Raw genomic sequence first — 25,208 nt, 5'->3', positions numbered from 1 at the left:
GAAACACAGGTGAAAGCAATAACAGCAAAGGGGGAGAGAAATGCGACCATAATGAAACACAGAGCACTATGGGGATGCAATAGCGAGATATAATAACGGAGAAGAAGCATATTCTTGCTGTGGCAAAGCTAAGGAAATGATGGAGTATGTTTTATGAGAATGTGAAGATATCTGCCCAGCGGTCGATTGAGGCATCTCTGGCCTTCTGAAGCCCTTGGGTTCAGCGAGAGCAGGGGAAAAGTAAACATGTGCGCAGTAGAGATTTGTAAGTGGCTACTGGAAGATTGGTGGAAGAAAAATATAGGCGAACGACCAACAACGGAGATGAGCGAAAACAAAGTTCACAGTATGGGTTCAGAAAGTTTGGTTATGGGAATTCATGATGGATTTCTTTTCCTTTTCTTTTTTTAACACCGATAGGACATAAGGCAACATACCAACAAGAGCTTGGTGGCGCAACCCACTAAGCTCTTGGGACGGGGCATTCCAAAGGGGATGCTCACAGCGCCCATCCATCCATCCATCCATCCATCCATCCATCCATCCATCCATCCATCCATCCATCCATCCATCCATCAACGCTCGCGTGGTACTGTTAAATAATCGCTAGACTGTACAACAATAACTAGGGCACAACAAATAACTCCCACATCAGAAGCACCCAGTATTTGAGCTTGTACAAGTTACAATAGCTCATTACATCGGTTAAAGCAATTCAACGCTGAGTTATAGCACCTCACAATTCTATTCCCTTTAGTCATGAAGTATATACAAACAGAATGGGTGGAGAATACTTAAACAGCGTATGAGAAGTGCAGGCCCCTTAAGATTATACAAATTACTATATAGCTATAAATATTGCTCTCCATGTATGTCGACGTAGAGCACAAGACGTGGGACGAGATTTTACCCTGTGTGACTTTCGCGTATAACACTGCTCTACAGGAGACTACACTGTTTACGCCGTTCGAACTTGTATACGGGCGCCACGTCACGTCAACACTTGACGCCATGCTACCTCTGGCTGATAATAGCCCGACCAGCGAACACGCGGAAGAGTTTGTACAAAGAGCCGAAGAGGCACACCAGCTTGCTCGGCATCGTATCAGGAGCCAACAGCATACCGACACCCTTCGATACAACCAGGGTCGACGCGACGTCCATTACAATACCGGCGCCTGCGTGTGGGTCTGGACGCCCGTCCGTCAACGTGGACTCTCGGAAAAGTTGATCCGCCGGTATTTTGGTCGCTACGAGGTTGCACGCTGCCTCAGTGACGTGACCTACGAAGTCGTCCCCGGCAGTTCTGACCCCGGTTCGCTCCGTCGTCGTCCTCGCGCGGAAGTTGTTCATGTAGTGCGCATGAAACAATATTATGCGCGTACGTGAACGCCAAGATGCACCTGAGGAGCTCCATTTTTTATGTCCCTGAAAGAACTTTGTGACGCGACTGAGACGGTCGCGATTCGCATGGGGACAATTGACACAAAGATGTGGGGCTCCCGCACCGCAGAACGGCGCGCGCAAAGGTCGGCGCCATGAAAGACGATGAAGTGCGTCAGCTGCACGCTCTTCTTCTGGCCCGCCATTAAAGAGTGACGTCTATTTTGTAACACTCCGTCTCCAATCTACGTTACAATATATTAAACAATTAAATGCTGAGTACAGCGCCACGCAATTTATTTCACATCAGTCACGGAATATAATTTTAGGACTCGTTAAAAGAAATAATGGCTGTATACAACACTGGAAGAGCTATCGCACAGGGAGTCCGCACTGTGGGGAGGACATTATGTGGAACATCTCTAAAAGCCAGATTTTTTATTTTAGTAACTCGAGTGCAATTTTGGGGAAATGAATTTGAAACAGCTATTTATTTCAACAAGTCAGAAGAAAACAAACCTGAGGTCACAAAAGACTTTCAGCCTCGTTCTTGCTCTCTATTCCAAAGTACAAGTTGTTCGACTTTTCGTGTGCAATAAATTATTTATGTTTTTCTATAGAAATATAAAACTAGAGAAACAGCAGTGTACATATTGCAGCATACTGTACGCCAGCTTTTATGCCAACAAAATATATATTCAGATTGTAGAAGCTACGAACGATAGTTGTCAATTTCTCATGAACGTACGCCATCTGGTTGTTCCAGTATGTATAGTTATCTAAGTTTCGACATGTTTTACAAACGAAATGGATGTAGCAGGAGTGCAAGTGCAACACAGACTTAAAAGACCCAGCAGCTTTCTTTATCGGGATTTTAGCGGCAAACTAACCGATTTTTATAATGTTTGGCGTATATTATGTTACACCCAAACCGGTCAATTTAGCAGTATACAAAGTCGTTAAATGAATGTCGCGAAATAAGGCCGGGGCAACTTAACTCATAGGCTTCGAGGTAGACAATACAATTCTCTGTATTTTCCTTTCTTTCTTTGGGTCCAATGCATCTGACACCATAAAATATGCCTTGGGTTACTTAGCACCCAGAAAACCAAATTTATCGGCATAATATTCTCCTCACCGAATATGCCCTCTGCATGCGTGTCACCTACTATCACCAACTAGCCTATATATCTCCTGGCAATATAGCTTCGCTGCGAATGCGTGAAAAGTTCAAATAAATGAGAAGTACGAGACGACACTCGACATCGCTGACTTGTTGACGGGCTCGCCGTGGGCTCGCTTGTAGCGGGTGTAGTAGCAACGCTCAAAATGCAAATGCTTTGGAAGTACACGCGTTCATGAGTTCAGAGCTAAAGAAAGCAGCGTCGCAAATTTGCGTGACAACAGAGATTCAAAGCAGGTGTTCAATAGTGTTCGTAACGTAGCAATTACTCCTTTTTTGACATTGCGGCTCGCGATATGCCAACAACGTTTCATTCCTCAGCTTTACATACTAACTGTGTTGTAATTACATATATACTGTGTTGTAATTCCGAAGCTTCTTATTATTCGTCGGTAAAGTATGAACCATAGTAACTGTTCAAATTGTTCTATTATTCATGTGCATGTTTTGGCGTCATAAAGTTCCCCTTAAGCATGATACTGTATACAGGCAAGCAAAGTGCCTCTTGCGATCTCTATATATACACGCATGCCTAACCTAGTGGTTCTAAATAGAAAATTGTGTCGTTTAACGCGCCCAAACTGCGCAGTGAAGTAATAGAGAAGCTGCAGTGGAGGGTATCAGGTTTAATTCGACCATCTGGGGTTCTTAAACTTGCGTCTAGCGCGCGATACATGAACGTTTTTGCGTTGTTCCCCTATCTGAATGTGGTCGGCGCGGCCGTAATCTAAACCGCTACCTATATTACTCAGCAGCGCAGCGCCTTAGCCACTAAGCTAGCGTTGTTGGTTTAAGTGAATACGGAATCCCGCGGCTCTTCTGGCGTGGAGGTCGGCGCACGTGAGGCTGCACGTATGCGTGTTAGGATTGGATACATTGGATGACAGTCAGTCCCTGATGCCGCCATGCTGGGTAGCTAACGTTTATCTATTTGCTGCATATATCGACCCTCTCGTCCATAAAGGAGTGAAGTAGGGAACCGAGGGGCTCGATTATGTTAATCAAGACCATATAGAACCAACAGACAATGAAGCCAAGAAAAACGTGGGGAAATTAGCTGTGATTAAAACTGAAATGTAGAAAATAATAAAGAAAGGGAAATGAAAGTGGATGAAAAGATAACGTGTCGCCGGCCGCAATATGTACGCTCTAACACATTATCTTTTCGTCCACTTTCATTTCCCTTTCTTTATTATTTTCTACATTTCAGTTTCAACCACAGCTAATTTTCCCGATCTTTTCTTTGGCTTCGCTGTCTGTTGGCATTATATGGGCTCTCTTGTCCATAAGTCGTACTTATGCAGTACAATTTCGCTGCGTGCTGTAGTAAGTATTGGAGTATATTCTTTTATCGTGTTAGTGCGCATGTAAAATAGCTTTCCGCTCATGGCATTGCACAACAGCTAGTGCAGTTAATGCGTAGAGGCGGTAAATTTTTGTTAGGGCATCTGTACTTTGACAGTAATAATCGTAATGGGGGCTTAATAATAGCAGTGTTGGTAGAGTCATCGGCGTGTTAGCGTGGAAACTTCTATCGAGAACCTTTGTACATTAACAGCAAGATTAATGCACCATTTTTCTTGGCACTTCCGTCATCCTGTCACCAGCTCCGACCGCTCTTACTATCCGTCTTCAAAAACAATACAAAGCAAAGTTTGTGCAGGAAAGCCATCGAACATGATTGAAAAAAGCGAGGCTTACACCAGCTTGCATCATAACTGCGCTGGTCATATTTTTTCATTGTGTTGTGTAGTTGAAACGTCATCGTCTCCTGCGGGTGTTGGACGGCGGCGCGCCGCAGTTTGTCACACACGTGACAGCGAGACGCCTGGCTGAGCGTGGACTTCGTTGCAAACGTGTGACTCTTCTTTACACACAGTCTTACACAACAAGTGACGCCGTGCGCGTCCTTTCATCATCTTGGCCCAATCTCAAGGTAGATTATGGGGCTGCTACCCTGTATAAAACGGGGTTATTCAGGTCGTAGAGCAGTAGCGACAACCGCAGCACCAGCAGGTAGGCCACGCGATGGCACACGAGGGCTTTGTCGGCATGCCAATCTTCTTCTTCACACCTGGTTCAAGTCCAACTATCCAACACGTTTCTTTTTTTATTGAGCGACAGGTTGTCTAAAACGCGTTCTGGCGTTACAACATCACGCACTAATACGCGAACGCTGAACTATCGCGGTGAGAAGCCCAGCATCACCAAACCACACCAAACCCGAGCAAGGTAGGAAAAGGAGGGTTCGCTTTAATACCAAGACTCAGGTCTATTCACGGAAATTTCCTTCACATGTATTGTTTTCTACGCCCATTGTGTGCACAAAGTGGAAGTGGAGTCCACTGTTACTCCAATGGGTGGTTCTTACTCATTAGCTAACTCTTTTACCGTATTAGTCCAATATAACAACTAGCTTTCTCATTACGGGTGTGCAACTGAGTTCATTGCGAAAACGGCACCCAGGAATATGTCACTTGGACTACTCTGTCATCGTTACAGAAGAGTGAAAGCGAACTCGAAATTCTTATATAGTGCAGCAAGTACTGTTTAAGGCACGTTCCCGGTTCATTAAACTTTATAACCGAGCGTTGTAGCTAAGCAGTTAGTTCCAATCTTGCCGAGATGAAAGTGATCGCTGGAACTGCCTTACGTATTGAGCAGCCTTGCACAACTCCGAGATCACTACGTTGTTTGACCCGACAGTATAGCTACATGGGAAATGCATTAGCCGCGATATGACCGCCCTGTCCTGAACTCTCCACAGAGCGAGGAAAAGTTCGTGGTTCACACCCGCTTACCGCTCCGTTCATCGAGTTAACACGGAACCCACACCAAAGTATTCCGGCTTTCTAATTTATTGTTTTGTTTATTGGTTTAGAGAATAAGAAAAAGACCGCCTTCAAATATACGGAATGGGATACAAGTGCTCTAGCTTTTTCTCATATCACGATTAAATGAAAACTGTGCAGGTTATACAAGTTAACTACAGCAGCCTGGTCTCACATCTTGCTTTGATAAACATGGATATTTTCGCATCTTTGTCGGTAAGCGGAACTTTTTACCGTAGTTGATCACAGGCTGAGCGCACTTTGGATGTTTTGGCAATATTTTGGTACGTTTAATGTAGTAATGATGTTATTAAGAATTGGAGGGGGGGGCAATACCCGCCTAGCTCCAAGACAGGTGCTGTGGTGTATGTACGGTAATAACATACCCACCGCCGTAGTTACATATTGGTGGCGCTGTTGAACTGTACTCAAATAAATGTGAAATTGGGGCCTTACAATAATTTAGGTCCCATATTAGCGATATTTGGGCCAAATAAGGATAATTTCAGAAGCAATACCACCATTTAGGGCAAGTTGTACCTGTAACCCATACAATGTGTGAAAGTGCGCAAATGTATCTAGTTCTACCGTATTTTCTATGTGGGGATGGCTCGATAAATTTATGGCGCATACACCAACGCTTAAGGATTCATGTAGGTGCTGCAATATTTGTTTTAATGCTTTATCATATTGAATCCCACTGAGCACTTATGACAACATACGTATTGCGCACCATGGCATGGACAACTTTAGGCTGTGCCAGAAATGAGTGGGAATACGTCCCATGCAGGATCCTAGTCAGGTTAACTTTATCCCTTCACTAGAACCAGTACAAAACTATTCTGTTCGTTTCATCCTTTCAAACTAAAGTTGTACCGCGAGTATAACCTCAATGCGCGCCGACCTATAGAACTAGTTCCACTAGCTAAGCATAGCAGAGTCTCCCGACTGTCACTATTTCATAAAATTTGCCGTCATACAACACTTGAAGACGACCTCATATTGTAGCGCCGCAGTACAATTTAAACGGTATCGATCACCGAGCTAAAGTAGGAATTGATACATTTTTGACGACGTCATTTTTTTTCAGTCATTCATATTCCGTATTCACCAGGAATGGAACCACCTTTGCTAAGTGTCGTAGCCATTACCTATAACAAACTCTTTCTCGAAACATTACCTAACATTGCACAATCAAGAGAATTTTCATTTTACCAAAACTCATTGTAGGTACTTGTTTGTATTTCTATTGCTTTGCAACCGATCCCCAATTTAATGTCAGGAGCCTGAGTATGAGAGTAAATATATTTAACCTCCATGCCTTTCCTCTTCATTTCTCTCTCTCTCTCTGAGTAAATATAGTGATTTCTGCGATTCACTTTCCCTAATACTTCGACCACTTAGTAAATATTATATCACTTCAACCCCCCCCTTCTTTTCTTATTTTTTTTTAGGCCTTGAAAACATCACTTGAGTGAAATATTGGCGCCAACGTCACGGTAACGTCGATCGGCACGGTGAACGTTTTTCTCGTCATTAATGTTTAATATGCCTGTGGCGGCATTACTTTACGAACTGAGAGCTAAACGTCTATTTATCTTGTACATGAACTCTATATTTGCTGCAAGCTGCACTGGAGCAATAAAGGTAGAAGAAACTGAAAAGAAAATGACCTACAATGCTCGTTCTCGAAGGCCTCGATGTACTGGCAGGCGCGGCTGTAAATGTTCTTCAGTAAGTATATAACAAATATTGCAAGCTGGAATAATTGCTGCTTCCATGTACATAATGTCATCGTAACTTTATGACCAGATGCACTGCTTCAAATATTTAGGTTATCGAGAGAATTATGACTGGCGCTTTCAACTGATTTGAGGCAGGAACATTGCTTATGTATGAGGAAGCCGCAGTCACGTCGGCCTTTTCTCTGTGTTATCCTCGGACGTCTGTAGTCGGAAATACATTTTTGATGTTCGAATATGTGCATTCGTTACTTTAAGCACGTTCTTTCTTTCTTTTTCTTTCTTTTACAAGGAATTTGAATTTTCTGCCGCCTATGGCTCCACCAACCAGCTTGTTTTTACTCTTGCCGACAAAACTCTGTGCTCTTTTCTTAACTTATTTTCTTACTCCAAATTTAAGCTTTTGACAAGGTGTGGCCATAGAAAAAAGTACTCAACTTTATTTTGGTATATCGTCACCGTCTGCCTTTATTCACAAGCTTCACCAAGTGCTGCTGTTCGCTTATATACTTCTAGAAAGTTCTTGAAAGCTCGGTGCCAATACAACGTTGATTTAGGAAAGTTTTAAGTATTTGTTAAAGTTAACTTTGAAAAGTAGTATCCGGACACGCCATGTGTAGCCAAGTGGATATCGCGCTGCGCTGCTTAGCTGGAGGTCGCGGGTTTGATTCCGGCTGCGGCCGCCATATTTCGATGAAAGCGAAATACGAAAACACTGGCGCGTTTACATTTATGTGCGCGTGGCACACATAAATGTAATAAATGTAAACGAATGAATGTGGCACATAGGACAATTCTAGTCCATCAGCTGGTCTAGTTTAAGAAGTGGACATTACATGCACAAAACATTGAATACAAAATCTGGCAATTACCAAAAATTCACTAATTAAGTTATTAGCTAATTATCTTATGGCACAGCTTGCAATTTACGAATCCTAGCGGTTGAGACAGCAAGGCCCCTCCACTTGAAAAGAATTGTGTGGATGATATCATTTACGAGATATGCGCTGTCAAACTCGCGGCAAAAATTCTCTGTCGTTGCACTTATTTTGTTACCTAAATGTCGTTTTATACATTGAAGAATAAAAGTAACTGGAATGCCAATGCATTTCTCCGCGAAATTCGCGAATTAATATCTCAAAACTGGCGTCAACGGTATTGCCATCGGCGGGATTTATTTAGAGACAAAACACTGCCCAAATAAGTCCACTCTTATGCTTTTGTTAAAGAAATTCAAATGAATGAATGAATGTGCGGAGCTACAGTTTCTTGGCATCCACGAAAAGAGAAATGATAACAAAATTAGTCCAGTTTTTGTCTTGGTAGGACGAAAGCTCTTGGTGACTGTCTCATATACGCGAGCAAGCATCGAAACATCCCCATGGAACGAAAAAACCCAACGCATGTTGACACCTTAAACGCATCACCGCTGGTGCCTCGGGCGGCTCTCATGGAGGCTTCGGAGCTTTCATGCATATTTTTCCACCCTGTTGGCGTCGCTGTTGTTGCCTGTAGCCCCAGGTCATGCCACTCATGGACATTTATCACTTGCAAAAATGCATACGAGCATGAATTCTTAGCGCGGCTAGCTTGGTTGAATTCCTTGTTCAAGTGCTAGCCAGAGGCTGTGAACGATATCTTTATACCTAAACGAGTTTTTTTTTTTTTTTTTTGCTCGTTCTTCATAGGTGTAGCTAGGGCAGCAACATAGGATATCAAGGTATCTTGTGCTGATGTCGTGTATTTTCTGGTCTCAAAAGGAGCAAAGGTTGCCTACTGAGCTATATTTTTGTCTTAACGCTGTAGTGAAATACACCCCCCCCCCCCCCCCCCATTCTTCTTCTTTTTTCCGTTGAGTCAGAGAGCTGTGGGTACTCCCCGTGCTCCGGGTACCCTTGCATTATATAGTACGAAGAAAAAGCAATAAAAACGCATTTGCATTGCTTTGCCTTCATCATAGCCTTGATTCACAAAACTACTTTTGCGAACTTGTACCTTTGTAGCCGCGATAACAACATGAACTATTATTGCTTTAGCGCAGAATCTACAAAGAAGCACATAGAGACACGTAAGTTCCGTTCCGTTGTGTCTCTGTGTGCTTCTTTGCAGATTCTTCGCTAAACAACTAAGAGGTATGGATTACCAACTAACCCGAACCGATGCTTTGCTATATTATACAAATCTAAAAAACGTTTTATAAACTCTTTTGTAAGTCTGCACTCGCCTCTTTTCTATCTTTAGTGTCGTCTTGTTGCGCAATTTGTGCCAATACGTCCCTACCAACTAGCCTGGTTATCAATCAATGTCCTTACCACCCGCAAATCGTCGTCTGCGATAGGCTGTCACTCGAGTGATCGTGTTGTTATCGCACCCATTGCAATCATAAGGGGTGAGAGCCCGAATACCAATCAAGGAAGAAACGATCTTGACTTAATAGAGGCTGAATTGACAATTTTTTTTGTTCATAAGTGATCGTTACCATTGGCTGGCCACCTTCGCCAGTCATATGCCTAGCATCAGGGTGGGCTAGAATTCGCTTTTGCCAACAATCCAAGCCTAAAACGTTTTATGCATACGGGTCCTTATGTGTTTGAATGTTGGGTCAGATTTTCTCTGGTTCTAAACCTGATTAAATTAAATTCTCGTGTTTTACGTGCCAAAACCACAACAAGGCGACTGTGGATTACTCTTGGTCACATGGGGCTTTTCAACCTGCACCTAAATCTAACTACATGAACGTCTTTTCATTGCACCCCATCGAAATGTCGGCTGCCATGGCTGGGATCGAACCCTGAAGCTCAACGGCGCAACGCCATATCTATTTTCCTACCATGGCGCGCCCCTCGTTCTATATAGGCGACGTAAACACATGGTTGGTTTTGGGCGTACTGACATAGCGTTTATGCGAGTTCATGTGGAGGAATGTGAGTACCGATCATTGAATGAGCAGCAAGATAAGCCCGCCTAGAGACTGCGTTTACGCGCTATACGCATTTGGCTTCCTACACAGGGGTCCATGCACGACACGGCTAGCGGCATCTTCCGCGTTTGCTTCCACTGTCTCCATTGTCCCCATTCCACTGTCCCAAATCAACTGTCCCCAATACACTGTCCCCAATTCCGCGTTTGCTTGCAGTGTCCCCAAACATAAGTCCTCATGTATCTTGCGTGCCTTTTTGGACTTTCACTCGGCGCGTCTGGCTCTCGTAGATCGCGAACGGATGCACATGTCAGAGTGAAATTGCGTTCTCGATAGGAAAGTAGAAAAGTAAGAAAATATACGCGAGAATAGGTGGTGATTATTGTTTGGGGACAAGAAAAGCACCAAAGCGTGTACACTTTTTTAGGGTACGCTTCTCATTAACCTTCCTGGCCGGTCCGACACTTTACGGCAGCTCCACAATTTTTAGCTTCGCGTTTAATTCACTGAGCCGTGTTGGCTGCCAAATGGACGTGGCGCGAGAACCCTGAACATGCATCTACTTTGTGGTCTTATGCTTCACATTTGATAAACTGACTTATCTCGCCGATAGCACGCTCGACAGGATAAGCCGAGCCTGCTATCATACATACAACAATTCGAGCCTGAGTGGAGCGTGTAGTTAGTTTAGCTATATTAGGCCCTGCTGCTTGCTCATGAGTCACCGAGGTATTAGAACGCCTCTAGCGCACTAAAATCACTTCCGCGTCTACAACGCATGTAATAAGCATAGAAATGTGAAAAAAAAAACGATAGAGTGCCTGCAACAGCGCATTCTGCAATAGAGGCGCTTCATGGCGCGCTCATGCAGACTGTAAATGGCTTCAAACCCACCTGTTAAAATATGAGAGCCCAGAACACTCCTTGTGACAAAATATGTTTTTTTTACGCACGCGTTGCAACCAGACGCAACGAGCTAGGCTCCGTACGTTCAACGCTGGTCCAATAGCTCCCCCCCCCCCTTCTCTCTCTCTCTCCGCTCACAGGCGCAACACGAGCAACACGCGGCCATGGTACCGGGAGACCGACACAGCAGAGCGCAACCACCGCGCTCGGAAAGCCTACGAGGCGCTGCTCGTGGTGCAGACGCGAATCCCCGAGACGTCCGAGTTCTCGCACTTCAAGCAGGCTCTGCAGGAGACAGCTCGCAAGGAGTTCGAGTTCGACTACAACACGGACGAGGTGGGTCTGCTCGATGCTGCCGAGTTCCCTGTACGCTGCCCGTCCGACGAAACTCGCGTTCGGCGCCATTCTCTGCGCCTGCAATTAGGCGCTGGCTAACGACAGTAATTAAAACGAACGCCTGTCACGCTGGTGAGGCAGGCAGACCGGCTGGTATGCGCGTTACGGCTGTTGCGCGTCGAGGGTCTATCTCTCTATTGTACTACTTTCGAATGCAGTTGCGACACGTCTGTGCGCCTTCCTTCCCTGGTATGCCCATGAATGCGAACTTGTGCTGCACGTATATTTGAAGCAGAGAGTGGTATAGCGTAAACAATATATATGCGTCGAACCGACCAGTGAGTCGCCATGTAAGGTAATGCCTCTGCAGGAAAATACAAACGCACTAAGGAACTTCCATTCGTCGTCACACAGAAGGAAAACGTACGTTGTAAAAGTGGTTAGTTCATAAGCAAATGGACTTTCGGGCCTACGTTTTCAAATGCACATTCATTACAAAACCTACTACATTCTAATACATTATAATAACGCAAAAGAATGGCTAGAAATAAAACCCACAAGTACAGCCCTAAGTGGTACATTCTTGACTGTCGGCACTTTTTTCGCAGCTTAAATCTCGAGAGAGCGATCCTTTTTCTATGCGAGTCGTGTCTTGTCAGAAGAAAAGTAGACGGCGGGATGGTACAAAAGATGTCATTATCGTAGGATCCTTGAAAACCAGACAGCGCAAGAAAGAAATGAAAGAAAAGAAAAGTACGCAAAAGAAAGAAAAGTACGCAAGGAAAGAGACAACGAAAAGCGACAAAAAAAAAAAAAAAAAAAAAAAACTAAGGAGGTAGGGAAACAAGAAACGAGAGCTCGCATATTGTTCGGATCTCTCGTTGGATTGTTGCTCGCCTGCCGATGCTAACAGCTTGACTCGATCTGCCACTCATCATATCTTTATTTCTGTTTTCTTTTCCCTTCCTCGCGCACTCGGCATTTTCACCACACTCGCTTTCTCCACCCATCTGTGCGGGAGCACAAAAGAGGGATCAGTGTGCGATGGATTTGACGCTGCATACAACTGACAAGCACCGCGCCGAAGCACTCACATCGTCGCCGCCATTCCTCTTTCCTTTCTGGGCACTTCGTGATATCGATCCCAGCATAGAAACTCTCTCCACCTGTCCTCACCCCATTCTCCCGTGGAGATGGCAGCGGAAGCCTTTCGCTTCCCCGTTCACCCTGTTCTACTTTGTCATCCTCGTTCCCGCCGCTGACTCGCCCCCGTTCACCTTCTTCTTCGCCGGTCTCCCTTCACGTTCGTGAACGCCGTCCCATTGTTCAAGACCTTCCTTATCCGTCTCCTGCTGTTTCCTTTCTTCCTTTTTCATTTTTTTGTTCGCCTACTCGTTCTTATAATTGTTCTGCGCCTCCGAAGAAACGATTCACAATTATAGAATTGTTTCCTTTCTTTATTTTTTTGTTCCACGCTCACGAAGCGTCTTTTATCTAAATTCTTGCGTTGTTCGAGCTTTTCACTGGATCCTGTCTTTCTCACTGCAGCTAATTCGGTGCCTCCTTCCTTTTGCCATTCTGCTTCGCTATCCTTTCCGAACCTCACAGTCTCAGTACTGGCGCTATTCTACTCGGGATCATCCAGTCTTCGGAACTTTCTGTGTCGTTCACAGTCTTCTCCTCGGCCTTTGCTAGGAATTTTTACTTTATTTCCGGTGGGCGAAAAAGTAATCACAGTCCGAAAGTGTCGCCCTATTGGTGCTCCCTTCTACTGAAGAGCCTCACGGCAATGCGGTTGTGGTATTGCAGTTTTGCATTGCTTGATCGTTGGTAAGGAGGTCGGGCTGTACGATGAAGAATGGGGACAACCCGACAAAGCAGTAGGCCGAGGAGTGGTCAACTATTGATGGAGCATTATTAAGACCAATAGTAATAAACACATTGATATTGGCGGCCATGGAACGCGAAGGTTGTTGTAGGCCGAAAGAACTTGACAGCACTGCTGCGTCGCACAGCAAATGTGAGCGTGTATAAAGTTGACATATTGTAGAGAATCAAAAATTGAGAGAAAAGACGGCTACCCCCAATTAAAAAAAATTCTGAGAGAATTAAATTTAAAAAATTGTAATCTAGGGACAAGTTCGTCGTCATCCTCATCAATATTTTTATTATCATAATCATGAGCAGCAGCAGCAGCAGCTTATTTTTATTTCCATTGCAGGACGAAGTCCTCTTCCTGCCATCTCCAATTACCCCTGTCCTGCCCCAACCGATTCCAACTAGGACCCGCGAATTTCCTAATTTCATCGCACCACCTAGTTTTCTGCCGTCCTCACTGTTCTTCCCTTCCCTTGGCACCCATTGTGGAATTCTAATTGTCCACCGACATTTTACCCTACACATTACATGACCTGCCCAGTCCCATTTTTTTCGATTAGTGTCAACTACAATATCGGCTTTCTGCTTTGGCGCTGTGAACCAAACCGCTCTCTTCATGTCTCTTAATGTTAAACATTTTTCATTCTATCGCTCTTTGGTTGGTCCTTAACTTGTTCTGGAGCTTCTTTGTTAGCCTCCAAGTTTCTGGCCCGTATGTTAGCACCGGTAGAATGCGATGGTTATACACGTTTCTTTTCTAAGTCAGTGGTAAGCTCCTAGTCATGATTTGGTAATGCCTTCCATATGAACTCCACCCCATCTATATTCATATGCCATTTTTTTTCTCATGATCAGAGTCCCCGAGAATAAACCGGTTGTACTTCATATTAAAAACAGCCCAAAGTATGAAGACTAACGAAACAGGCAAGAATGTTACGTTCACGGAAGGGGTTAGTCTCAAAACCTTAGATTTAAAGCTCGAGAAGTGGCCATACTGCACAGCGATCACATTTTCGTTGTCCTTTCTCACCCTCCTATCTTCTTCCTATTTGCGACATAGATGCATCGTGATATTTTTATAGAGCAGAGGACTGGTATTCTTTCCTGGATTCTAGATTCTCTTGTAAGTTGTTCTGAGCTACAAGGTAAATAAAGTGAGGAAAGCATTTATATTTATTTATGTTTATTCGTGATGTTCTTAAGTTAAAATTACACTTAAAGGGGGGGGGGGGGGCGGTTGCTTTTAGACAATATTGTTGAATTTTAGACAAATTCATTATTAATTCCTCTAGGCCTCTTTTTATCTGGCCATCGATGCGACCTCACAACTTTTTCTCAAATATGGCTATGAGCAAGTGCTTCGAAGGCAACTAGAAAGCGCAAGAAAGTTGTGATTGCATTTCGAAAGCACGTTGTACAGTAGTCGTCCGTAGGAGTAGGCACCGGTTTCCGCGCATACCGCATCAGTGGGCGACATCGAGCTTGTTTGCGCTGCATAGCTTTTCAAGATGACGACCGATATGGGGATTGAGGACCGCGCGTTTGTGTTGCCTCTTTACCTATCTCTCGTCCACTTGCTGCGTTGTCTCGTGCTTCAGAAGCTCGAATATATATACTCTTGGAGAAGGTGACTTGAAGTGACAAATAGTCATTGCTAACAAAAAGCTTCGTAAGTGGCGCCCCAGGTGTCGAGTTCATGATCACTTTCGTGTTTCATATTTTGCGTGCCTGTCAATATCCGCGTAAACTGCCAACAATAAATATTGTTCTCTGCAAAGTGTTTTGTTACAGCTTCCGTCAGTGGCGTCTTATTGGCAACCAGGTTTCAGAAGCACGCGTACGTGTGTGTTTGGGCTAAGAAATGGTAAAGAGACAGTTGAGCGAATACTAATAAATGGAATGACGATTTTGCCCATTAGAATCACTTGCATGCTTACAGAAAAGTGACAAACCCGAACAGTGTCTGCGCAAATATTGGTTCCGCTAGCGGGAAGCAAGTAAGACTCCTTCGGACATTCACCGCTGTTGCATTTCAAATTATGAACTTGAACTATCATAATGTTTGTGTGAAGCTCAGGAATTATGTGTTCATTCTGCAAGAACAGCCGGGATTCTTTGGGTCTGGAAACGCAAGCGCAACATTCTGTGGCACTCATCAATTGTGTTTGGAAAGCAAAACTCTCAAAGTGAGTTTGTTAGATCGGTAAGAAACGATTGCATGCTGAAACAGACCGAAAGAGCAGCATTTATCTAACCATTTACTGTTTACCTAAGGCTGCTGACTACCTTCAGCCGAGGTAAACAAGTTGGAGCAAATTTGAAGTAGCAGTGAATCACGTAAAATGCTTGCTACCTCAATTTATGCTTAACTTTCAAATATTTATCTATATATTTCTCTGTTTTGAGTGTATGCCATGTTGTTGAGCAGCTGTTCTCTTTTATCTTACTATACAATTACGAAAGATGCCTAAACGCCCTGGGCTGGTGCATGCTATGTACTTTCCACTGTGAAAGCAAACGGAAGCTCCTGCCAGTTCAACAAAAAATTTGCTCACACTCAGCTCTCATCACAATTCAAATGCCATAGTGCTCCTTATTGAATTCATTATTAGGTTAACGAAAGAGCATACGCGCATGAAGTATATTTGCGAACTTGAGTATGACACAGAAGTTCTTCGTTATAAAATCCCAACCGAAAACTTGATATACGTGGGGTTGTATGAAGTACACCACACGTTCTTTGTTCCCAACGTTTGCGTGAAAGAATCAGTTAAGTAGCACCCCGAGGTGTCATTACGCTCGGAACATGCTTAAATAGCTACAAGCAAAGTGTAGAAATTCTAAAAGTGTTGCTATCGCCTATAGCGCCAGATATATGTGGTCGTACATCGGACGTGCAGAGGGTGCAGCAGAGGGTGCTAAGAGTCCCTGGATCCGGACAGGCCGCCATTGGAATCTGAACCTGGCAACATTTAATGCTAGAACGTTATCTAGTGAGGCGAGTCTAGCAGTGCTATTGGAGGAATTAGAGGGCAGTAAACGGGATATAATAGGGCTCAGTGAAGTTAGGAGGACAAATGAAGCATATACAGTGCTAAAAAGCGGGCACGCCCTGTGCTACCGGTGCTTAGCGGAGAGGCGAGAACTAGGAGTCGGATTCCTGATTAATAAGAATATAGCTGGTAACGTACATGAATTCTATAGCATTAACGAGAGGGTGGCAGGTCTTGTGAACCTTATTAAGAGGCACAAATTGAAGGTTGTACAGGTGTACGCCCCTACATCAAGTCATGATGACCAGGAAGTCGAAAGCTTCTATGAAGACGTGGAATCGGCGATGGGTAAGGTCAAAACAAAATAGACTGTACTAATGGGCGACTTCAATGCCAAGGTAGGCAAGAAGCAGGCTGGAGACAAAGCAGTGGGGGAATATGGCATAGGCGCTAGGAATAGCAGGGGAGAGTTATTAGTAGACTTTGTAGAACAGAATAAGATGCGGATAATGAATACGTTCTTCCGCAAGCGGGATAGCCGAAAGTGGACATGGCTGATGCGATTGGCTGATGATATTGCATTGCTTAGTAACTCAGGGGACCAACTGCAATGCATGGTCACTGACCTGGAGAGGCAAAGCCGAAGGGTGGGTCTAAAGATTAATCTGCAGAAAACTAAAGTAATGTTTAACAGTCTCGGAAGAGAACGGCAGTTTACGATGGGTAGTGAGGCACTGGAAGTGGTTGGACAGGACAGGTAGCGACCGTGGATCCGGATCATGAGACTAAAATAATCAGAAGAATAAGAATGGGCTGGGGTGCATTTGGCAGGCATTCTGAGATAATGAACTGCAGGTTGCCATTATCCCTCAAGCGAAAAGTATATAACAGCTGTGTTTTACCAGTACTCACGTACGGGGCAGAAACCTGGACGCTTACGAAAAGGGTTCTGCTTAAATTGAGGACGACGCGACGAGCTATGGAAAGAAAAATGATAGGTGTAATGTTAAGGGATAAGAAAAGAGCAGATTGGGTGAGGGAACAAACGCGAGGTAATGATATCTTAGTTGAAATCAAGAAAAAGAAATGGGCATGGGCAGAACATGTAATGAGGAGGGAAGATAACCGATGGTCATTAAGGGTTACGGACTGGATTCCAAGAAAAGGGAACCGTAGCAGAGGGCGGCAGAAAGTTATGTGGGCGGATGATATTGCCACGGCCTCGACACAGCTGACAGCCACTCGGTGCGATTCGGTGCCACATGCTAGGCATGTTGGGTGGCTCCGAGAAGAAGAGAACGACGAGGGTGCCAGGACAGCGACATATATAAAAAGATCTTTAGCGTCGACCGAATTCTTTTGTGGCTTTGTCTGTGACAAATTGGTGGAGGTGCTGGGTACACGTCTATGTACTCTGACCCCCAGGAACAGAGCGCGGACAACCTACGCAAAAGCCGACGGCTTCAAAGACTGCCTCCGGAATACGGCCTCCAAGATCTGCCGAGGATGTCCACCACAACCGCAAGCCAGACACAGGAGACGTACGGTACGGGACAGCCTCCTGCGTCGCTGGTTCTCCACACCCCACGCTGGCCGCGGCCGTTCCATGGTGAGCCTTTTGAGGACGTGGAAGACTGGCTCGACGAATTCGATCGTGTGGCTGACGTCAATTATTGGGACGAGCAGAAAAAGTTAAGGAACGTGTACTTCGCCCTAGAGGACTCTGCCCGAACATGGTTCGCTAACCACGAGCCATCCGTCACCACCTGGCAAGAATTTCAAAGGCAGATACGCGACACGTACAGCAGCCCCGCAAGAAAAGAGCGAGAGAGGCAAGACCTTCAGAATAGGGTTCAAAGGCCGAACGAAAGCGTAGCCATGTTCGTAGAAGACATGACGCGGCTTTTCAAGCGTGCTGACCCTGGCATGACAGAAGCGAAGAAAGTACGCCTACTGATGCGTGCAGTTAAAGAGCAGCTGTTTGCAGGACTGATGCGAAGGCCTCCAGCTACAGTAGCTGAGTTCGTCAGTGAGGCGACAACAATGGAGCGAGCCCTTCAACAACGCTCCTCGGTCTACGATCGCCAAATCAACCTGGGATCAGCATCTTCTGTCTCGTTACCCTATAACACCGATGCGCTTCGAGAGCTTGTGCGTAGTGTCGTGCGTGAGGAGCTCGACCGGCTACAGGGAGTGCGATTTCAACCGACCGTAACATCCCTCACAGATATCGTCCGCGAAGAAGTTCGCCAGGCAGCACAGCCATTCGTGCAAACCAGACCTGAAGCCGCCCCCGTACTGACTTATGCGCAAGCAGTGAGGCTACCTGCGCAACCCGGGAACCACCGTAACCCGCCTTCTTCTGAAGAACCGCTGTGTCACTTCCAGGGCCAAGGTTCACGTACAAATATGTACGGGTCCACGAGCCCCCGAATCAATACGCGAAAGTCAGACGTGTGGCGCACACCTGACTACCAGCCACTCTGCTTCCACTGTGGCGAAGCGGGCCACGTGTACCGTGCCTGCTACTACCGAAGAATTGGACTCCAGGGCTATCACCCCGGCGCTCGTCGCCCACGTGAGGGAGAGCGCCCGAGAGAAATCCAGCAATATCTGGCCAGTCAACCTTCGTCGCCGTACGCGCAGTTCCCACCGGTTGAACAGTCCCTGCCAACGACCCGATCTCCGTCTCCGCAGAGGCGCCAGTCACGATCACCACCTCCTCGACGATCGGCGTCACCTAGCCGCTACACTACGTTCTCCGCTTCCGTGGGCAATCGGCCCACGAGCCCAAGTCGGGGAAACTGAGAACAGCGACCTCCGGAGGTGGGGCCGCTGTCCAACGCACTTCGAAAGATCCTCCGCTGCGACACCCCGACGACGACGATAACGACGACGACAACGACGACTGCGCACCTTCGACACCTTTCTTCGAAAACCCTGAACCTGTTTCAGCCGACATACTCGTTTCTGTAGATAACCACCCGGTCACCGCTCTTGTCGATACTGGCGCCGATTATTCTGTCATGAGCGGACAACTGGTTACGGCACTTCGCAAGGTAACGACACCGTGGCCAGGACCTAAGCTCCGTACAGCCGGCGGTCATGTTCTCACGCCGATCGGCAAATGCACTGCGAGGGTACAAATTCGCGAGGTCACATTTGTCGGCTCATTTATTATACTGGAAGAGTGCTCTAGGCAGGTCATACTCGGCATGGACTTTCTTCGGGAGTACGGCGCAATCATAAACCTTCGCGAGTTGCTTGTCACATTTTCCAGCGAACACGCAAATCATTCGGACGACTACCACCCACAGTCCACGGTGTTACGCGTTTCGGGTGACTGGGCTACTTTACCACCCCGGAGTACTGCGTTGATCACCGTAGAAACAGACGATGATCCTCCCCATCTCGGAATCGCTGAAGGCAATCTGTCAGTCTTGTTGGCTCGACAGGTTTGCGTAGCCCGCGGCATCTTGCAGCTGTCGTCACGGACTGCTCAGATTTTAGTGACCAATTTCAGTCGGGAATACCAGCACTTCGCCCCACGAACTGCCATCGCCTATTTGGAGCCAGTCAGTGATTTTCCCGCTTGTTTAACTGTAGGGCAAAATGATGGAGATTCTAACTGTGACGTACCAGCCAACAGCAATATTGATGTGAATTCTAAATTATCAGGTGAACAACAGGCTAGCATTCGAAGCCTTTTACAGTCTTTTGCGGACTGTTTCGCTTCAACATCGAAGGTCAACCAAACGCCTACTGCGAAACACAGAATTATTACAAATCCCAATGAAAGACCCGTGCGCCAACGTGCCTACCGTGTTTCTCGTAAAGAGCAAGACGCCATCCGGAATCAAGTCAAACAAATGCTTACCGACGATATCATACAGCCCTCCACCAGTCCATGGGCGTCACCTGTGGTTCTGGTGAAAAAGAAAGACGGCACACTGCGTTTTTGCGTTGACTATCGCAAGCTTAACAACGTTACGAAGAAGGACGTTTATCCCCTTCCCCGCATCGACGACTCTTTGGACCGCCTTCGAAATGCTCGATACTTCTCATCGATGGACCTTCGCAGCGGCTACTGGCAAATAGAGGTTGATGAGCGTGACCGTGAGAAAACGGCATTTATTACGCCTGACGGACTCTACGAATTCAAGGTCCTTCCTTTCGGATTGTGCTCTGCGCCTGCCACTTTTCAGCGCATGATGGACACGGTTCTATCAGGTCTCAAGTGGCAGTCATGCCTTGTCTATTTAGATGATATCGTTGTCTTTTCGGAAACTTTTGAGCAGCACCTCCAGCGCTTACAAGCAGTTCTTGACGCAATTCGTACTGCTGGCCTGTCTTTAAAGCCTGAAAAATGCCATTTCGGGTATGACGAACTCAAATTTTTAGGCCATGTCGTCAGCTACGAGGGCATTCGACCAGACCCCGACAAAACCATTGCTGTTGCTTCGTTTCCAACACCTTCGAACAAACACGAACTCCGCCGTTTTCTAGGGCTTTGCGCTTATTATCGACGCTTCGTGGCAAACTTTTCACGGATAGCCGAACCTTTGCAGCGGCTGACTAAAGATAATGTTCCGTTTGTCTGGGAGCAGGAACAACAAGAGGCCTTCTGTGAACTCCAGAATCGTCTGCGCACACCTCCTGTTCTAGGACACTTTGACGAAGACAGTGACACCGAGTTGCACACGGATGCCAGCAACGTTGGCCTTGGTGCCGTCCTCGTACAGTGGCAAGATGGAGCCGAACGCGTCATTGCGTACGCAAGCCGCACTTTGTCTCCAGCTGAAAGTAACTATTCCACTACGGAGAAGGAATGCTTGGCCGTTGTGTGGGCAATTGCTAAGTTCCGACCATATTTGTACGGCCGATCGTTTCGAGTTTTGACAGATCACCATTCATTGTGCTGGCTAGCCAATCTGAAGGATCCATCTGGCCGTCTTGCACGCTGGAGTCTTCGCTTGCAAGAATACGATATGACAATAGTGTTCAAGTCCGGGCGTAAACACACCGACGCCGACTGCCTGTCACGTGCTCCACTTCAACCGTCGCCATGCGAGTTTGATGAAGAGGACGCATTTCTGTCCATTATCTCAGTATCAGACATCAGCAAGCAACAGCGCGATGATTCAGAACTCCGGCCTCTCATCGACTACCTTGAGAACCGTCTACCGGAGCCGCCTCGTATGTTCATCCGCAAGTTCTCCTCGTTTTTTCTCCGCGATGGCGTTCTCTACAAATTGGGTTTTCACTCGACCGCAACCGCCTGCCTCCTTGTAGTGCCTTCTTCACTACGTGACGACATCCTGCGGGCATCTCACGACGATCCATCTTCGGGCCACTTGGGATTCGCACGGACGTTTTCACGCATACGCCAAAAGTACTTCTGGCCTAACCTTCGCCGTGACGTCAAGCAATACGTGAAGACATGCCGCGACTGCCAGAGACGCAAGACACCACCCGTGCGTCCCGCTGGTCTTCTCCATCCCGTGGATCCTCCGCGGATCCCTTTTCAGCAGGTTGGAATAGATTTGCTTGGACCATTCCCCACGTCGAGGGCTGGTAACCGTTGGATTGCTGTTGCCACAGACTACCTAACACGTTACATTGAAACCCGAGCTCTCCCACGAGGCACTGCAAATGATATTGCGACCTTCTTTGTACATGGTATCGTACTCCGCCACGGTGCTCCAAGAGTGGTTATAACCGACCGGGGCACAGCATTTACAGCGCAGCTCACAGAAGATATCATGCTTCTCAGTGGTACCGTTCACCGCAAAGCCACTGCTTACCATCCCCAGACGAACGGGCTCACAGAAAGACTAAACAAAACGATCGCTGATATGATTTCCATGTATGTTGACGTCGACCACAAAAACTGGGACGACGTTCTCCCATATGTTACGTTTGCATATAATACTGCCGTTCAAGAAACTACCGGCTTCACCCCTTTTCGCTTGGTGCACGGCCGGGAAGCTGTCACAACGTTGGACGCAATGCTCTTACCCACCTACTGTTCTAATGTTGTCAATGATGCTGCCGAATTCGCTCGATGCGCCGAAGAGGCACGCCAGCTCGCACGAATGCGTATCCGCTACCAACAACACAACGACGCCGACCGATACAATCTTCGTCACCGCGACGTCACTTATCAACCCGGTGACAAAGTATGGGTGTGGACACCGATTCGCCAGCGTGGTCGGTCGGAGAAACTTTTGCGCCGCTACTTTGGACCTTATCGGATCGTTCAACGACTCAGCGACGTCACATACGAAGTGATTCCTGAAGGAGGAGGCACCGCTCGCCGTTCCCGACGCCCAAGCCTGTCCGATGTCGTTCACGTCTCTAGATTGAAGTTATACCACTCCCGCTGAACGCAAAGTCCCACGCCTCTCTCACCATCTACGTCCCTCTTAACAGCATCCCCGTGGCAATCTCCAGTGCCTCAATGTTCCGCATGGAGACGATGCTTCAAGGGAGGGGGGTAATGCCACGGCCTCGACACAGCTGACAGCCACTCGGTGCGATTCGGTGCCACATGCTAGGCATGTTGGGTGGCTCCGAGAAGAAGAGAACGACGAGGGTGCCAGGACAGCGACATATATAAAAAGATCTTTAGCGTCGACCCAATTCTTTTGTGGCTTTGTCTGTGACAATATTAACAAGTTTGCAGGGACAACATGGCCACAATTAGTACATGACCGGGGTAGTTGGAGAAGTATGGGAGAGGCCTTTGCCTTGCAGTGGGCGTAACCAGGCTGATGATGAGGATGATGATGATGACATCGCACGTTATTAATCTCCGATTCGAATTCGTACATGAAGGATCATACCACCTGCTGAGCACCCTGCAAAATGCCTTTACGCTGCGCTCATTCAAAAACATTGTGGTCGGGTAAGCCTGTGTGGCGCAGGTTTTGAGAAGGGGGAGGATGAATTTATTCTTCAAGACGAAGTTTACTAGGCCTAGCGACAGAGACGAGACGTCTACGCAGTCACATTCAAGATATTATAGAGCCTAGCGCTCATATTCCAATGCGGTGTCACTTGAACTAGGAACACCGCAAGAAATAGCAGGAAATTTCAGTTGAATCTGGCAGCGTTACTTTATATAAAATGTTACTTCAACTGCTCGTAGCGCATCATCTTTCGATTTGCATGCAGAGATTAACATTTGTAGGGCAAGAGATATCGCTGGTACCTTCGTTTCAACAAAGGGACGTTTCTACTTCATTACAGATCCCTGACGATGACAAGTCTTCTCGTCGAAACTTAGTCTCTTTAGGGATGCCTTTTTACAACTACTGCCGGTCTGTGAAAGTCTCGGTCTTGCTGTCAATCTCTGTGTGAAAATTCAGATACACGGATGACGGCTCTGCGTAGCAACAAGATTTCGCGCATGCTAAAGAAAAAAGAAAATTGTTCTCGGCTAGCGCTTGCGTAAATGTGACTCCGTTCATATTCTTGTAAAACGACAGGCTGTAAAATCACGAGCCACACCTATCGCCAGAATCATCGACTTAGAGCGGTAAATGGGGACAACGGTATAAAGCCAAAGACAAGAACTTCGATCTAACCCTTTAACCTGTCATCTATGATTTGTGTTTGGTTTTCCTTCAGAGCTGCATTCTACATCGTGCTTCCCAGCTTGTACGTGCGCTGCATGGGGCTGAATTGCATTATTAAAAGTGTGACCATGAGATTTCCGCTCGAACTCCCAGCTGTTGTCAAAAAGGTCAGCTAGTCTGTTTACTATGATTCAGAGAACAATGCAGTATCGACACGGTATATAATTATTATGTTGTACATTTCTCAGAAGAAAAAAAAACACTTTAGATCAAAATGGGGGGTAGGGGAGGTTCTTGAAGAACTATGCGCAATGTGGAAGAACTATACTACTGTTTTCCAAAGCGACTTTTCAAGTTAGAGAACTTTCAGAATTGTCACTAATACGAATAAATCACACAGAAACAGCGAACGCACAAGAAGCAAGACAGTTCGCTCACTACCAGGTATTATTATTTGGGTTCTAGACGGTAGATGTTGAGAAAGCACGTAGAACCGTGAGTAACGCAGGAGATGAGTACACTAAACGGCTGATGCATTCAGTTTTGCAGCAGAAGCAACAATTCACAATCTTCTCTAGTGTATCATCATGCGTTTCTTTACATCTCTGTGATGTATGTATTCACACATATATTGCAAAGCAATACCATGAATTTTGGTACGGCAATAGTTTTAACTGCTATTTCATGGGAATTTGAAATTACTTGAGCGCTGCTTGCCAAATGTTCCTTGCATCGGAACTTTGCCCAGGTTAGTACATAACCTCTGTGCTTGTTCATGCCTGGAAATTCTCATAAAGAAGAGAAAGCGTAAGCAGAAAAAGTAGTAGTGAGAAAAATTTTCATCTTTTCAGTACAGTCCGTGTTACGATGAATATCACGGGGAAAATTGTGTAATGCTTGGGTTGCGGTTGCTACTTTCAGAAGCGGGCAGCTTGAATAGGTCTTCTGCTTGGGTGGTATCTGCGTGGTCTAATAACCACTGTTCAAGGTGTCTCTTCTAGTAATATTGTGAAAGGCACGTGGAAAGCATCCTAACATTTTCAGTGCTTCTTTCCAATGCTAAAATTACTTGAATTTTTATTAATAGAATACAAACGTTATATGAAGCATTATTACTTTGTCGACTACTATATTACAAGTTGAAAATGAGGGCCACTACATCAATCAAATCATCTTCAAAGTTGCTTAAAAGAATTAGACACTGCTTTGAAAATGTTTCGACAAGTTTCTTTTTCCGCAAATTGTTCCCTGCCTAAAACCAATGTGGTTGTATTTTTTTTTCTTTTGTCAATAACTTAGGTGAACCCTTTTGTCTCCGCCTTCTATGAAGCCGTAATTCTGTACGCCCTGGCCATCAACGAAACCATAATCGACGGCATGCCCATCACAAATGGAAGTTACATTACACAAAAAATGTGGAACAGAACATTTGAAGGTACGTACACAGCAATTTTCG

The 25,208-nt window shown here is 45.9% G+C and overlaps 1 protein-coding gene across 1 annotated transcript in view; it reads left to right on the top strand.

Annotated features, from left to right (window-relative positions):
* Positions 1-25,208, top strand: part of LOC126531602 (atrial natriuretic peptide receptor 1-like) — a 265,340-nt gene that overhangs the window by 149,065 nt on the left and 91,067 nt on the right. Inside the window, exons 3-4 of the mRNA XM_050179200.2 lie at positions 11,106-11,301; positions 25,052-25,187. Of these exons, the coding sequence (XP_050035157.1) occupies positions 11,106-11,301; positions 25,052-25,187 (332 nt within the window). The remainder of the gene's footprint in view (positions 1-11,105; positions 11,302-25,051; positions 25,188-25,208) is intronic.

The sequence above is a fragment of the Dermacentor andersoni genome, chromosome 5 (genome assembly GCF_023375885.2).
Source record: "Dermacentor andersoni chromosome 5, qqDerAnde1_hic_scaffold, whole genome shotgun sequence".
NCBI classification, from domain to species: Eukaryota; Metazoa; Arthropoda; class Arachnida; order Ixodida; family Ixodidae; genus Dermacentor; species Dermacentor andersoni.
This window is presented reverse-complemented; position numbering and strand designations above follow the sequence as displayed.